This window comes from Lonchura striata, chromosome 3, assembly GCF_046129695.1.
Source record: "Lonchura striata isolate bLonStr1 chromosome 3, bLonStr1.mat, whole genome shotgun sequence".
NCBI classification, from domain to species: Eukaryota; Metazoa; Chordata; class Aves; order Passeriformes; family Estrildidae; genus Lonchura; species Lonchura striata.
In genome coordinates, this window is record NC_134605.1 from 110,316,756 (window position 1) to 110,329,943 (window position 13,188).

The following is a 13,188-nucleotide window of genomic DNA, read 5'->3' on the forward strand; positions in this document are numbered from 1 at the left end:
TGTTCTCTGAGCCAGGCAATGAATTCTGATCTAACTTCAGACATTCAGCTCAGCTGGTTGTTCCCCATTTTCACCCCACCAAAAAGAATTCAAAGCTGTTAATAAATAAATGAACAAATGCATATCAAAATAAGTTCTTTATGTGTATCATTCATGGCACCATTATTTTTTGCTGGATGGATGAGGAGGAAAGAGCATGGATGCAGCAGAATGAGGAGTGGCATCAGTCTGTTCCAAAGCATTTTGGATCTCTTAGGGACAGGAAGTGCACATCTTCCCAAATGCAGCAGAGCACAACTTCATTTTTTTCAGCAATGTCATTTGGAAAACCCAGACACACAAAAGACTCCTGAGTCTAGAAGGTTTAGTAAATTCAGGTCAAAAGACAAACTGTTCCAAGGGTGGTGAGGCCCTGGCACAGGGTGCCCAGAGAAGCTGTGGCTGCCCCTGGATCCCTGGAAATGTCCAAGGCCGGGTTGGACAGGGCTTGTGGAATCTGGGATAGTGGAAGGTATCCCTGCCCATGGCAGGGGGTTGGAATCAGATGGGCTTTAGGGTCCCTTCTAATCCAAACGATTCCATTATTCTATCCCCCAGATTCCTTCACTCCAGATACAAAATTCATTCATCCTGGGCAAGGACTGTGTAATCCCTGACAGTCTGTGGATCTTAACCACCAAGATGCCCCATTTCAGTCCTAAATCCCTGGGGATTTCTGAGCATTTGATGTAAACTGATCTCATTTTTACCTGGGAATGAGTCAAAAGGGGATTTTTAACACCTCATATCTCACTGCATGTCCCCTCCACAGAACCTGGGTTTGCTCAGCACCACATCAATGCAAAGGACACCTGCAGAGCACAGCACTGGGCTGTGGATCCCCAGAGCTTCCCAACAGTGGGCAGAGCGAGCCCCAAAATAAAAATAAAACCCCGGAGAACCAGGACATATGTGGAATAGACCCACAACTTAAAATGTAAAAGAGACATCACCCAACTGTCTTGCCAAGTACCCCAGAGAAATCTTGTCAAAAATATGAGTGGTGAAAAAGTACCTGGGTCTATTTGCTCAATAGCATGAGGAAAATAAAATGTGCAAAACAAGACAAATTAAAATTTAACTTCTTGATGTGACATTCCCTCTCGGTAAGCATCCTTTACATTAGGGTAGCTTGGCAAAGGATATCCTCCCCATCTGCTGTTCCTACTGCATTTCAGCAACCAGTAAATCCAGATATTCCAGCCAGATATTTCTTACACTCCCAGAAATGAGGAACAATACAAAACACCAACAACTATTAAAAGGAAATGTCTTCTGAATACTCAAAGCTCATAATTTTTTTGATGATGACCTGGAATGAACCATCTTGCATGGAAGGACCAAAAATTCAGTTTCTTTCCTTGATCAATTGTCTTATAGAAATAAAAAAAAATGTTTTGTTTTTTGGTGAATTTATGAAGCACTTGGGTCCACCAAGAATGTTTTGGAAAGCAAAAAATAACACAGAGTGTTGAAATTATCAGTTCAGCTTTCTCTGCTATGGAATAAACACAGCAGGACAATCTCACTCCTTCCTCTGCCAAGCTCTGTAAGACAAGAGTATCCATAAGATTTAGTCCTAGCACAGCAGGAATGAAGGGGAGTGTAGACAGCAGCATTTTCATGTCACACTCAGTGATTGTCTATTACTTTCTCTCATTTCCCTTCATCACTGTTAACATGGTTTTTTACCCTGATTAGTTGAAAAAAACCCACACTCTTCCACTGAATTTTATTAGCCAAACAATTATGAGATAACCAGAATCAAAAATTACTAAATTCAGGAAAGAAATAATTCTTAGAAATGACCAGTGTTCCTCTGTCTTCAGAAAGTACAAAAATTGATCCAATTTCTGTCTGCTTGGGACCTAAAGTCCAAATCACTTTGGAAACAGCCTTCAGCAATTCTGCATTGAGCAAAGCCCCTGCTCACAGTAAATAAAAACAGGGGTGCAAATCAAATCCACCTTCAGAACACTCTGCAGAGTATTTCTGGGTGTGAAATAAAGTGCAATTTTACTGGGCATTAATTGCCACAACTATCAGTTTTCAGGAAGCACTGCATTCATCCCAGATGCCAGATTTCCCCAGATGTGAAATAAATACATATGCCTGTATATTTACATTGAAAAGATTCAAAATTGAAGACTTCTATAAACTTATTATAATCTACACTGACCACACAAAATACTTTGGCAGCATTATCAAGGAGGATCTCTGGTGATTACTGAGCGCCCAAAGAGCAACATTGTTCTCCCCTCTCTCTCCATAATTATTTCCTGAGAGGACCAAGACCCACCTCTTGACCCACTACCATTTATGTGCTCTTCCACCAGCTATATCCAGGTTCTCTCAGGTTGTGAGACCATTTAAGCCAGTTTAAAACCTCATATATTCTCCCCTGAAGGAGCAAAGGTCTTCTGCAAACATGCAGAAAGCTTCTGCCAATCTTCCCTTTGCTGCAAACAAAGAAAGAAAATAGGACAGACAAACAATCACCCTGATTAACACTCTGATTAGCATTCACCCCATCACCTGATTAACTCTGCCTGATGCAACTTTATATGCTTGAATCCTTTGCAAACCAACTTCAGGCTGGGATGATGAGACATTTGGGTACTTTGCTTTCTGTGTTTTTCACATAAGCTGCTTATCAGCCATCAGATGTTGTGCACCACAGAAGCCTTGTGATATCTGGTGTCTCTCTCACTGCTGCTGTGCCAAGGGAACCACCTGGGCACCAGGGGAGGCAGCAGAGGTGAGTCTCTGAAGAGATGGCATGAAGGTTTTTACAGGCTTTGGAAATTGTAGTTGTAGGAAGCAGCAAGAGGATTTCCTAGTGGTGGAAGTGTAGGCACATTTCATTCTTTCATTCTAGCATTTCAGTCTTCACAGTAAAGAAATAGAGTATAGGAAAAAAAAAAAAAAAAGAGCTTTTAGCAATTCTTTAACTCATTAGAGGGAAAACAGTTTGCTTGTAGCTGCACCTGTCAGTCCTGTATATTTATACAATCTTCCCAATGCTCAGAAAAGAGCAGCTTTCACAGGTAATGTGAAGAGCAATCAGAATATCAACCTCTCATCAGCCATAACACTTCTTTTCGATCCTCAAAAGCTCTGCCCCCATTTGTCTTCTTCCCACTAATCACAGAGCCACAGACTGGTTTGAGTTGGAAAAGACCTTTAAAGATCATCTGGTTCCACCCCCTGCCATGGCCAGGGATACCTCCCACTATCCCAGGTTGCTCCAAGACCCATCCTGTACACCATCCAACCTGGTTTTGGACACTTCCAGGGGGCCAGGGGCAGCCACAGCTTCTCTGGGCACCCTGTGCCAGGACCACCACCCTTACAGAGAACATGTTCCTCATATTCCATCTAAACCTGCCCTCTGCCAGTTTAAAATCATTTACCCTTGTCCCATCACTCTCTGCCCGTGTAAAAAGTTGCTGTCTCTTTTCTAAAAGCCCCCCTAAGCACTCAAAGGCCACAATCATTCAGAATTGTCCATTGGTTGAAACAAAGGACCACAATTCCTTTTCTAGCCCAGCTGGGCTCAGCACGGCCAGTTCAGCCAGAAGAAAAAGAATCAGGGATGGTCCATTCTGCCTGGCACACACCTATTCACTTTGCCTTTGTATCCATGGCATCAGCACAGAAGGATCAGGTGTGGTTAAGAGGCATCTTTCAGGTTAAAATGGGACCTGGGGTTTTTGTCATCCACCCGTGGTCCCCACCCCACCTTCACAAGGCCAAGTCTCTGAGGAGAAAACCTTCAACAGTGCTTGTTCTCTGAAATCCCTCCCTGGGATAGCTCTGGAAACTTCATTGCACTGCGGTCAGAATTTGCATATCATTGGAAAAGTGGTGACTTTCCATTACTTTATAAAAAAAAAAAAACAACCAAACAAGTCAAACTGAACTGCACTGAGGTGAAAGGGCTCGAAAATTAGGATCCTACTGGTGTTTTAACAACTCTCACCAAAACCGCTCTGAGTCACTTATTCTGTAAAACACACAAAATGTTGTGGCCAGGAGTGATTGCTCTGCAAGCTAAAACAGAAAAATAGGAACTTCCTTCCTTAAAAAGAAATGGTTCTGGAAACATTCGAGATCAGGTTGGATGGGGCTGCGAACAAGCTGATGTTGTGGAAGATGCTGCTCATTGCAGGGTGTTGGATTAGATGACATTTAAAGGTTCTTTCCCACCCAAACTACTCTGTGATTCTGTGATTTTTTTTTTGGATTCCACAATGAATGATCAAAATTTTCAGATTTTACCTGGGAGCAGGAAAATGGCTACAGCAAAAATTAGTTTATTTCTTCAGGCTGTCCTATCAGACCTGCCTGGGAATTCTGAGGTTAAGCTCTGGGATACAGGGACATACTGGTGAGAAAACAAGTTTTCTGAATTTAATTTTGTTTGAAAGTGGTGAGTGGTGAAACACAAAGGGCTGGATTTTGGGCAAATAGCATGGACCTCTCAATGCTCTACAAATGTCCCTTTCCTAAAATGTCACTTTGCAGCTCATTTTCTTAAAAGTTGACTTCCCAGCTACTAAGTATGTTTTAGGTATTAGTTATGCAAAAGACATTTCAACCATTGGCAGGAACCACAGTTGATGTGAGACTGTGATCTCCCTTAGATGTGCTTAGAAAATTTAGGCATGAAGTAAGAGATGATAATTTCTACTGCAGTGCAGTGGCTGGGGAGGAAAAATACAGGTGTTTAATAGAGGAAAAAATACTTCAGCTCTTCTGCTGTGTCTCCTGTGTAAGAATCAAGGGGTGGGAGATTGGTGCAGTGACTTCATAGAATCATGGAATGGTTTGGGTTGGAAGGGACCTCTGGAGACCATCCAGTTCCACCCCCTACAAAGGGCAGGGACACCTTCCATTACCCCAGGCTGCTCCAAGTCCCATCCAACCTGGCCTTGGACACCTCCAGGGATCCAGGGGCAGCCACAGCTTCTCTGGCCAGCCTGTGCCAGGACTTCCCCACCCTCATAGGCAAGAATTCCTTCCCAATATCCCATCCATCCCTGCACTCTGGCAGTGTGCAGCCATTCCCTGTGTCCTGTCCCTCCATCCCTTGTCCCAAGTCCCTCTCCAGCTCTCCTGGAGCCCCTTTAGGCACTGGAAGGGACTCTGAGGTCTCTCCAGAGCCTTCTCTTCTCCAGGCTTGTGGTGGAGGGATTTTGATCCACTCTATCACTCCCCCTTCCCAGCAGGACAGGGGAGAGAAAATAAGATGGGAAACAACTCCTGGGTTGAGATAAGGCAGTTTACAATTTTAAAAAAAACAAACTAAAATTTTGTGCACAAGCAAAGAGAAAAAAAGATAATTTTATTCTCTACTTCTCATCAGTGAGTGATGTCTGGCCACTTCCCAGGAAGCAGGGCTTCAGCACACAGAGCACTTTCTCTGGAAGGCAAATATTATAAATAACAAATGCACCCCTATTGTAAAATGCAGGCAAACCCAGTGGGAAGAAATGATGACGTCCAACCAGTTCAGGAGGCTGAATGATTTATTTATTATAACTATGCTATAATACATTAATATACCATATAAAGGAAGATACTGAAACTACAAACCTCATTGTTCTAACTACCATATCTAACTCAAACTCATGACCCTGCTCTCGAGACCCCAGCCCCAGGTGGGTTGGATTGGCCATCAGACTCAAACAATCCTCACCAGAATGCAATCAAGCAATCACCCCAGGTAAACAATTCTCCAAGCACATTCCACATAGGAAAAACAAGGAGCAGAAATAGAAATTGCTTTCTTTCTTTCTCTCTGTGCACCTCTATGAAAAATCCTGAGAGAGAAAGAAATGTGTTTGCCACTCACCCCCTTCCTTCTTTTCTTAGCTTTTATCTGAACTGACATCCTGTGGTATGGAATATCCTTTTGGATAACCTGGGGCAGCTGTCCTGGTCATGTCCCCTCCCAGGATCTTTCTCAATTAAATTCTGGGTTTCCCACAGACCACCAGTGAACTCAGACTTAGTCTAACTAGAAATTACCTCTACAATGCAGAATGGGTCATGCAATATTTGTACGTACGGCATTGTATTACTTGTCTGAAGTAAGAGTGCTGCTGTGTTTATAGGGATTTATAATATATAGTCAAAAAGAAGAAAAATAATATAATATGTACTCTCCAGGAAGAAAAAAAAAGGTAAACATGTTCCTACTTGGAAATAAAAAGCAATCTTATTTTACAGAAGTATCATAAACTTAACTGATGGCAATTTAAAAAATGTGTAAAGGTCTCTTTTAATTTACAGAAAGTTGAGTCAGGACTCCTGAGCTCCAGCACTTGGATGGTTGCTGTGGCTGCCCCTGGATCCCTGGAAGTGCCCAAGACCAGGCTGGACAGGGCTGGGAGCAGCCTGGGATAGGGGAAGATGTCCTGCCCATGGCAAGGGATGAACACCAAAAGAGACTGATTTACCCATGAGCTTTCCCAACTGTTCTTGCCACCCAAAAGCATCCCAAGGTCAGATTTATAACTGTGTCCTTCTCTGTCCCCAAAGGATTCACCTGGACAGTTCAGCTGCCCAGGGTTTTAGATGCTGCTGCTCTCAGTGCTGTTTGCTGGGGTGCCCTGTATTTCCCTGGGAAATAGCAGGGCTTGCGGGGCTGGCACAAGCAGCTGGACTGGATGATTTTGGTGTCAAAGTGGGTATCTTCCAACTCAGGGTATTCTGTGATTCTATAAATAGGGAGCAAAACAGCCAAGGACTGCTGGGAGCAGGGTCAGAGGACTGATCTGGGATCTTAAGATGAAAAGAAACAGCAAACCAAAGTCTGGGACTGGTATGGGTCTCTTTAAGCACTGAGATGACGGAGTTTGAATGAAAATCAGTGAAAATCTGCATCAAATCTGAATGCAGAATGGAAATGTCCCATGGCTGTAAAAGCAAAAACTGTCTCTAGAAATGTATTTGTAGAGAGTTCACCACAGATGGAGATGAGTACTGATATAACAGGATTGTAACAGGAGGAACTTTAAGGTCCCTTCCAACCCAAACCCTTGGATGATCCCTCCTTCCCCCTCCCAGAAGGAAGAAGGCGTGCACGGAAGACAAGGAAGACTCCTACTGGATTAATTAATTAATTTAATTAATTAATTTTTGATTTAATTAATCCCATACAACTTCAGTGACACTGAGGTGGAGATGCCACCGGGTGAGTCTCTGGGTTTGGTGACACCTGGCTCCTGGGGGTGCTGCTGGGTCTGCAGAGCCATTCTGTGATTCTGAGATACTCTTTGAGAGGAGAAAATGTCAGGTTTGGGTGCCTGAAGAATCTCAGCCAGGTAAAGTACTTAAAGAGCAACTTGCTCTCAAGAAAAATTTCACCAGAGCAAAGAAAACGGGTAGGTTTCATTTCAAAAGGTTTTTGATAACCTTTAATTTCTGTTGTTGTTTCAGTAAACCTTTTTTAGTGTCCCAGTTTCCAGATCTCTAGCTAAGAGAAAGCTGCGTGTCAGAATAAAACAAATCCTTTGGGTAACTTCTAATCTCATGGGGTAAATTTTTTATTTTTTTCAATTCAGAGCACTAAGAATTACAAAATAATTATTTGGAGCTTGGAAAAAGCTTGAAATCAGAAATTTCAAGAAGCACATTTTCTCCTCAGACCTTTGCATCTTGTCTATGACAGCTGCCAACAAACGTGTTCATGCCTCAATATAAACCATGGAAATAATTTTTTTTGCCATTGTAGTGTTGTGATGCATCAGCCATGTTCAAATGCTAAACTATTCACCTTTCAATTGCTTAGGTAACCCAAACCACTGACGCATTTAAGGTAGACAATTTAGGGTCAGGTTGGTTGAACCTTACCTTCCGCTGCTTCATAGGCTTTCCAAAATGTATTTTGCTTCTAAAATTGGCAATTTAACTGACCCACTTTGAAAGGATATTTCAGTAAATTGCATTAGAGAAAACCCCTTCTGAGGGGACCATTTCCTTTAACCTGCACACCTCTAACTTGAAGAGGGAAACTGAAATATACATTTAATTTCTGAAACATCAGCATCTTTTAAACAAGCGGATGTGGGTCAGGGGTATCCCAGAACCCGCAAACTAAATTCTACCCTTATTTGAATCCTCCTTTGGATGGCACAAGGTGACTAAAATTTGAACTTGGATAAATATTAGGCAAATATAAAAAAAAGTGTACCTTCTCAATATAATTTTTATTTTAAAAAACACTAAAATTAGACCTGGGAAATGTTCTGATCAGAAGCTCAAGGCTGTTACACTGAGTGTCACTTCATGGGGCACATCTGGGCTGTTTGTAACCCACTGTCAGAGCAAAATGATGGGAGTATTTCCTAAAAAAGGAAATATCAGAGAATACACTTGATGTTATAGAATCATAGAATGGTTTGGGTTGTAAGGGACTTTAAATATAATGCAGTTCCACACTCTGCCACGGGCAGGGACACTTTCCACTATCCCAGGTTGCTCCCAACCCTGTCCAACTTGGCCTTGGACACTTCCAGGGAAAACCACAGCTCCTCTGGGTAACCTGTGTCTTGTGTCATTTTCCATCTTTCAGCCTTCACAATGTTTCTCTGGAACTCTCCCTAACTTAGAAGTTTAACTACATCCAGGAGATTTCCCAAACTCCTTTCCTTAGGAACAAAACACTGCCTCATAGCACGAGAGAGGGAAAATGAAAGCAAAATTAAAAGGTGGAAAGCTCAAAAGGAAGTTCACTCCTTTTTTTTCCTATGTGGAGAGTGACTGACTTTTGGGAGCTCACTGTCACCAAGCATTCTGATCAACACTGAAATATCAGACCTGAGGTTTAACCGTGAATGGAAGTAGCCCAGTTCAGAGGAGAATTGAACTTGAGCAGAGACATTGCTCTTCTGACATCAAGAAAAATTGAAGCCCATGGGAAGAATATGAGAGCAATATGATGGTGGCCAGCTGTCCAACACCTGCCCAGTCTGGGGTGAAACAGGTGCCCAGCCAAGGAGTGAACAGGTCCAAACCTGTGCCAGCAACATTTGGGTTTGATACCTACAGCATCCCAATTTAAATTTGAATACTTTGCACCCACAAATTTGCACTGTTTGTGGTTTTGTCACCATTTGAGTGACATGGCTGAAGGAATGACATCATCTACAGATCTAAGATATATCCTGTATTCCACCTGTGTTAATGGAACCTATATGCATACACTTCTTAATTTAGGTTATGGTCAGAAACCACAGTTAAGGCTGGGGGAAAAAACACCTACTCCAAATTATTTTGCACAACCCAGAAACTCTTATAAAAGGTCCAGCAGCAGATGTGCCCAGACACCTTCAGCTCAGCAGAGCCCAGGACAAGCATCAGAAGCAGTAAGAGAAGGAAGGAAGATGTCTCCAACTTTTTGCGCTTCTCTGGTAAGAACTTGAATTCTGAGTTTATTTTCCCCCAGTTTGACAGATGCTTATTTAAATTCTAATAGATGGAATAGGGATCTGCACCCACCTTTAAAATGCTTGTTTAAATCATTAATAATTAAAAAAATGTGAAATGTGAGAATGCTCATGGGACAACAATGAGACTGTACATCAGTAACATGAGCTCCCACAGGATTTCCTGAGGTGAGAAATACATTGAAAACTCAACCTTAGAGTGTCTTTCTTTTTGTTATACCCTTTCTGCTATTTTTTATATTATATTATTTTCTATAATTTAGCATTACAACCAGATTACAACTGGGTGTAAATATATATACTGTTAGTACTGTGAGAATCAGTTAATGAGAACAAAAGTGGGTGTGACATACAGCACATTTTTCCATAATTACTCCAACCTGCAGTAGGGGCTTTAACCACCAGTTAGGATGACTGTGGATGAATTTCACACCTGTCTCGTGTCCTAAATGTACCAATTCCCTCCAGCTCAGAGCCCTGCTCCTCGTGCTGTTGGCCGTGCTGTCAGCCAGCAGTCCTGCCCAGGGGAAGGTGATAAAGCCTGGGCTCAAGCCAGAGAATCTCTTCAAGCAAGCATCTGCTGGATGCCCGAGCCAAAAAGACTCGAAATTCCCCCAAACTGTGAGAGTCAACCTCAGCATCAGCAACACAAACCAGGACACCAAAGCCAGCCCAGACGTCAGCAGCCGCTCTCTGGCTCCCTGGGATTACAGGTATGATCCCTGCCCCTATGGCCTGGAAAAACACTGCATGCCTTGGGCAAGAAAAATACCTTCATCTCTATTTTCAGTGCTTTACAGTTGAGAGATTTTGGAAATATGAGGGTATCCATGTCTGTATAATCCTCTTTGAAAGAGAACCAGTACAGAAAGCAGCACAAAAAAACCGATACAGAGTAGGCAATATACAGAAGGTGAAGAAAACAACGTTTATAATTTAATAATTAACTTGTTCACTGGGGCAAGCTTTATCTTCTAAAGCATTTTTAACGTAAAACATCATTATAAAATACCTCAGAGGGTTACACCAAATTCAACAGTGGTTTAACACCAACTTTGCAAGTTTTGGGGAGGAACTGAAGGATTTGGGGTCTCTTAGTTGAAGTGACATTGGAAAGTTCAAATAATTTCTGATAAGTCTCTCAAAGTCAGTGCCTGCTTGCAGCAAATCCTCTGCAAAGGCAGTTGCATCCAGCCATACATTTTAAAATATCCAGTATTTAGTTACTTACATCTTATTTCTGAAAAACCTGCAGTCTTGGAGAACCTGCTGTCCCTCTGTAGGCAATGCACCCTATGATGCACAGGTTCCTGAGCAGGGAGCCCAGAGTCATGCAGACTATCGTGCCTTTGGATTCAAACCTTCTCTTCCCTGCCAACCCCCAGGATCGACGAGGACCACGACCGCTTCCCGCGGCTGCTCGCGGACGCCGAGTGCCGCCACACCCGGTGCGTGACCCCGGAGGGGCAGCTGGACCACAGCCTCAACTCCGTCCCCATCATGCAGGAGATCCTGGTCCTGCGCAGGGAGCAGAAGGGCTGCCAGCAGTCCTACAGGCTGGAGAAGAAAAAAATCACCGTGGGCTGCACGTGTGTCACCCCCTTGGTCCAGCACCAGGCCTGAACGGAGCCCGAGGTGCAAGAGCAAGGAGCCACAGGGAACTTCTTGCGTGGAAAGGGCTTGATCCAGCCTCCAAAAAGCTGAATCGAGCCATAAAATTTGTCAAGAATACATCAGAATGTATTGAAAATTAGGTGTCTCAGTTAAAAAATAATGTTTCCCTCCAAAATCTTGAACTCCACAAATTCAGAATCCAGACACTTTCATGTGCCAGGCAGAAAAGTAATGGGAACTCTACCCATCCTTAGTTTACATTTTGAAATGTCTATTTATATAAATCTATTTATGCTGTTGGAAAACATGATATTAATGTATTATCCTAATATATATATTTTTTTAACTATTAAGGTAATGCTTATTTATCTTTGTGTAATAAAAAAAAGAAAATTGTGAAAATCTCTTTGGTATTCTCCTTTCTTTCTAAAGAAGTGTTCCTGATAAGGCAAGAAATCACTCTATCATGACCATAAAAGAGACTTACATAATGTTAAATCCTTAAATTCTCTTGATAACATCTACCTCTGCAGCAGTAGAATGTAAAGCCCATGGAAAAAAAAAAATAGGGAAAACACCATTTTACCAGTAGAGAAGCTAAGATACCTGGAGGGAAATTATTCATAAAGTGGTATCAAAGAGATTAAAACCAGACAAGCAAAAAAGGAAATTTCTACTGGGTAATTACCCAGTTACCCACCTAATTGATTGTTTCCAATCGGATTTGTAAAGATGGGTTCAACACAGAACCTTGAATGTTTCTTCGGGGGAAAATAAACTCCCTCCCCTAAAACAGCAAGTGCATTTCCCCTGCTGAGCTTTAACTCCACTCCAAAATCACCTGTGAATCTCAGCCCAACCCATCTCAGCCCATTTGCCATGGAGCAGAGGCACCACCTGGGCACACAGGAGAAGGCTCACGAGAGTCAGGTGGGTGACTGAAGCAATTCACCACATCTGGCTGATTGCAATCGTGATTTTCTCTGTGTTCCTGTGCTTCTAACACGTTTTCAGCCCTTCAAATGTGGAGCACCGTGCCACAGCACTTGCTGCGGTTGGATGGTGCTTGCGTGGGTGGGTGTCTGGCACAGCAGGTGGGTTTATTTAAAGCACACTTGGGTTAAAAGTGCCCCAGTGAACATGCTCCATGTTTCAGAGGGCAGGGCTGGCTGGTGAAGATGTGGATGTTTTGTTTGTTGCTGTCTCAGGGAGGTGTGGCCCCGCTGAGGCCCTGGTAAATGCAATAGCAAATACAGAACTTGTGGAGACACAGAGCTCAGGGCTGAGAGTCTCTAACCAGAGGGAAATTCCTCTCAGGTGAAAGCATCTTCTCCAGATCCAGCTGTGATCATCCCAACTTTTGCTACTGGGGATTTTTCTCTCCAGCCGTTCCAGTGAGCCCAAACCCTCCCTACCCTACTCGAGGTGGGTCAGCCTGTAAACTAAACCCACAGCACAGCCACACCATTCCCTGACCTGGCAGATAAACACTGGACCAAGGAAATATTGATTAATTCAGGCTGACCACAGTACCTGCAATCACAGCAATGAACTCCTGCCTACACCATTAGTTACCTTCAAACATTGATATAACTTTGCTTAAACATAGAAATCTAGGAGTGTATATGATCCAAACTTAGCTAGTTTCTGACCTTATCTCCAGTTATTCTTCCTTAAGGTCTCCTGCAGGTCCTGAAGTTTAACCCAGCTGACCCTCCCACAAGTATTAAGAAAGAATAGACTTTAAAAAAAAATCCTAAACCAAAAAACATCAAGGAACACTTATCCTTCAAGGTTTTCAAAGACTTATATAAATATCAGTCCAGGAAAATTGAAACAGAACTGACTTCCTTGTTGTTTAGATAATCTTTGAATGTCCTACTGCTCCTAGAATGAGTGTTGTCAAATTACCTACAATTAGCCCAAGTAACTTCCAACTGTTAAAATCACAGAGAGTCCAGCCCTGTCTTCCCTGGAAGTCGTGTGCCACTAGCTGGAGTTGGCACACGGGTAGTGGGGACTGGAAAGTGCTGAGAGAGCTATACTGAGGTGGAAAAACTCAGAACCAGGTCAGAAAGAG

General features: G+C 42.8%; 1 protein-coding gene across 1 annotated transcript; it reads left to right on the forward strand.

Annotated features, from left to right (window-relative positions):
• The first annotated feature begins 9,431 nt into the window (after nt 1–9,431).
• On the forward strand, nt 9,432–11,117 carry IL17A (interleukin 17A). Its single transcript, XM_031504549.2, has 3 exons — nt 9,432–9,458; nt 9,963–10,207; nt 10,880–11,117. Exons 1-3 carry the CDS (start codon nt 9,432–9,434, stop codon nt 11,115–11,117), a joined length of 510 nt encoding a protein of 169 aa, XP_031360409.2.
• Nucleotides 11,118–13,188: the final 2,071 nt, after the last annotated feature.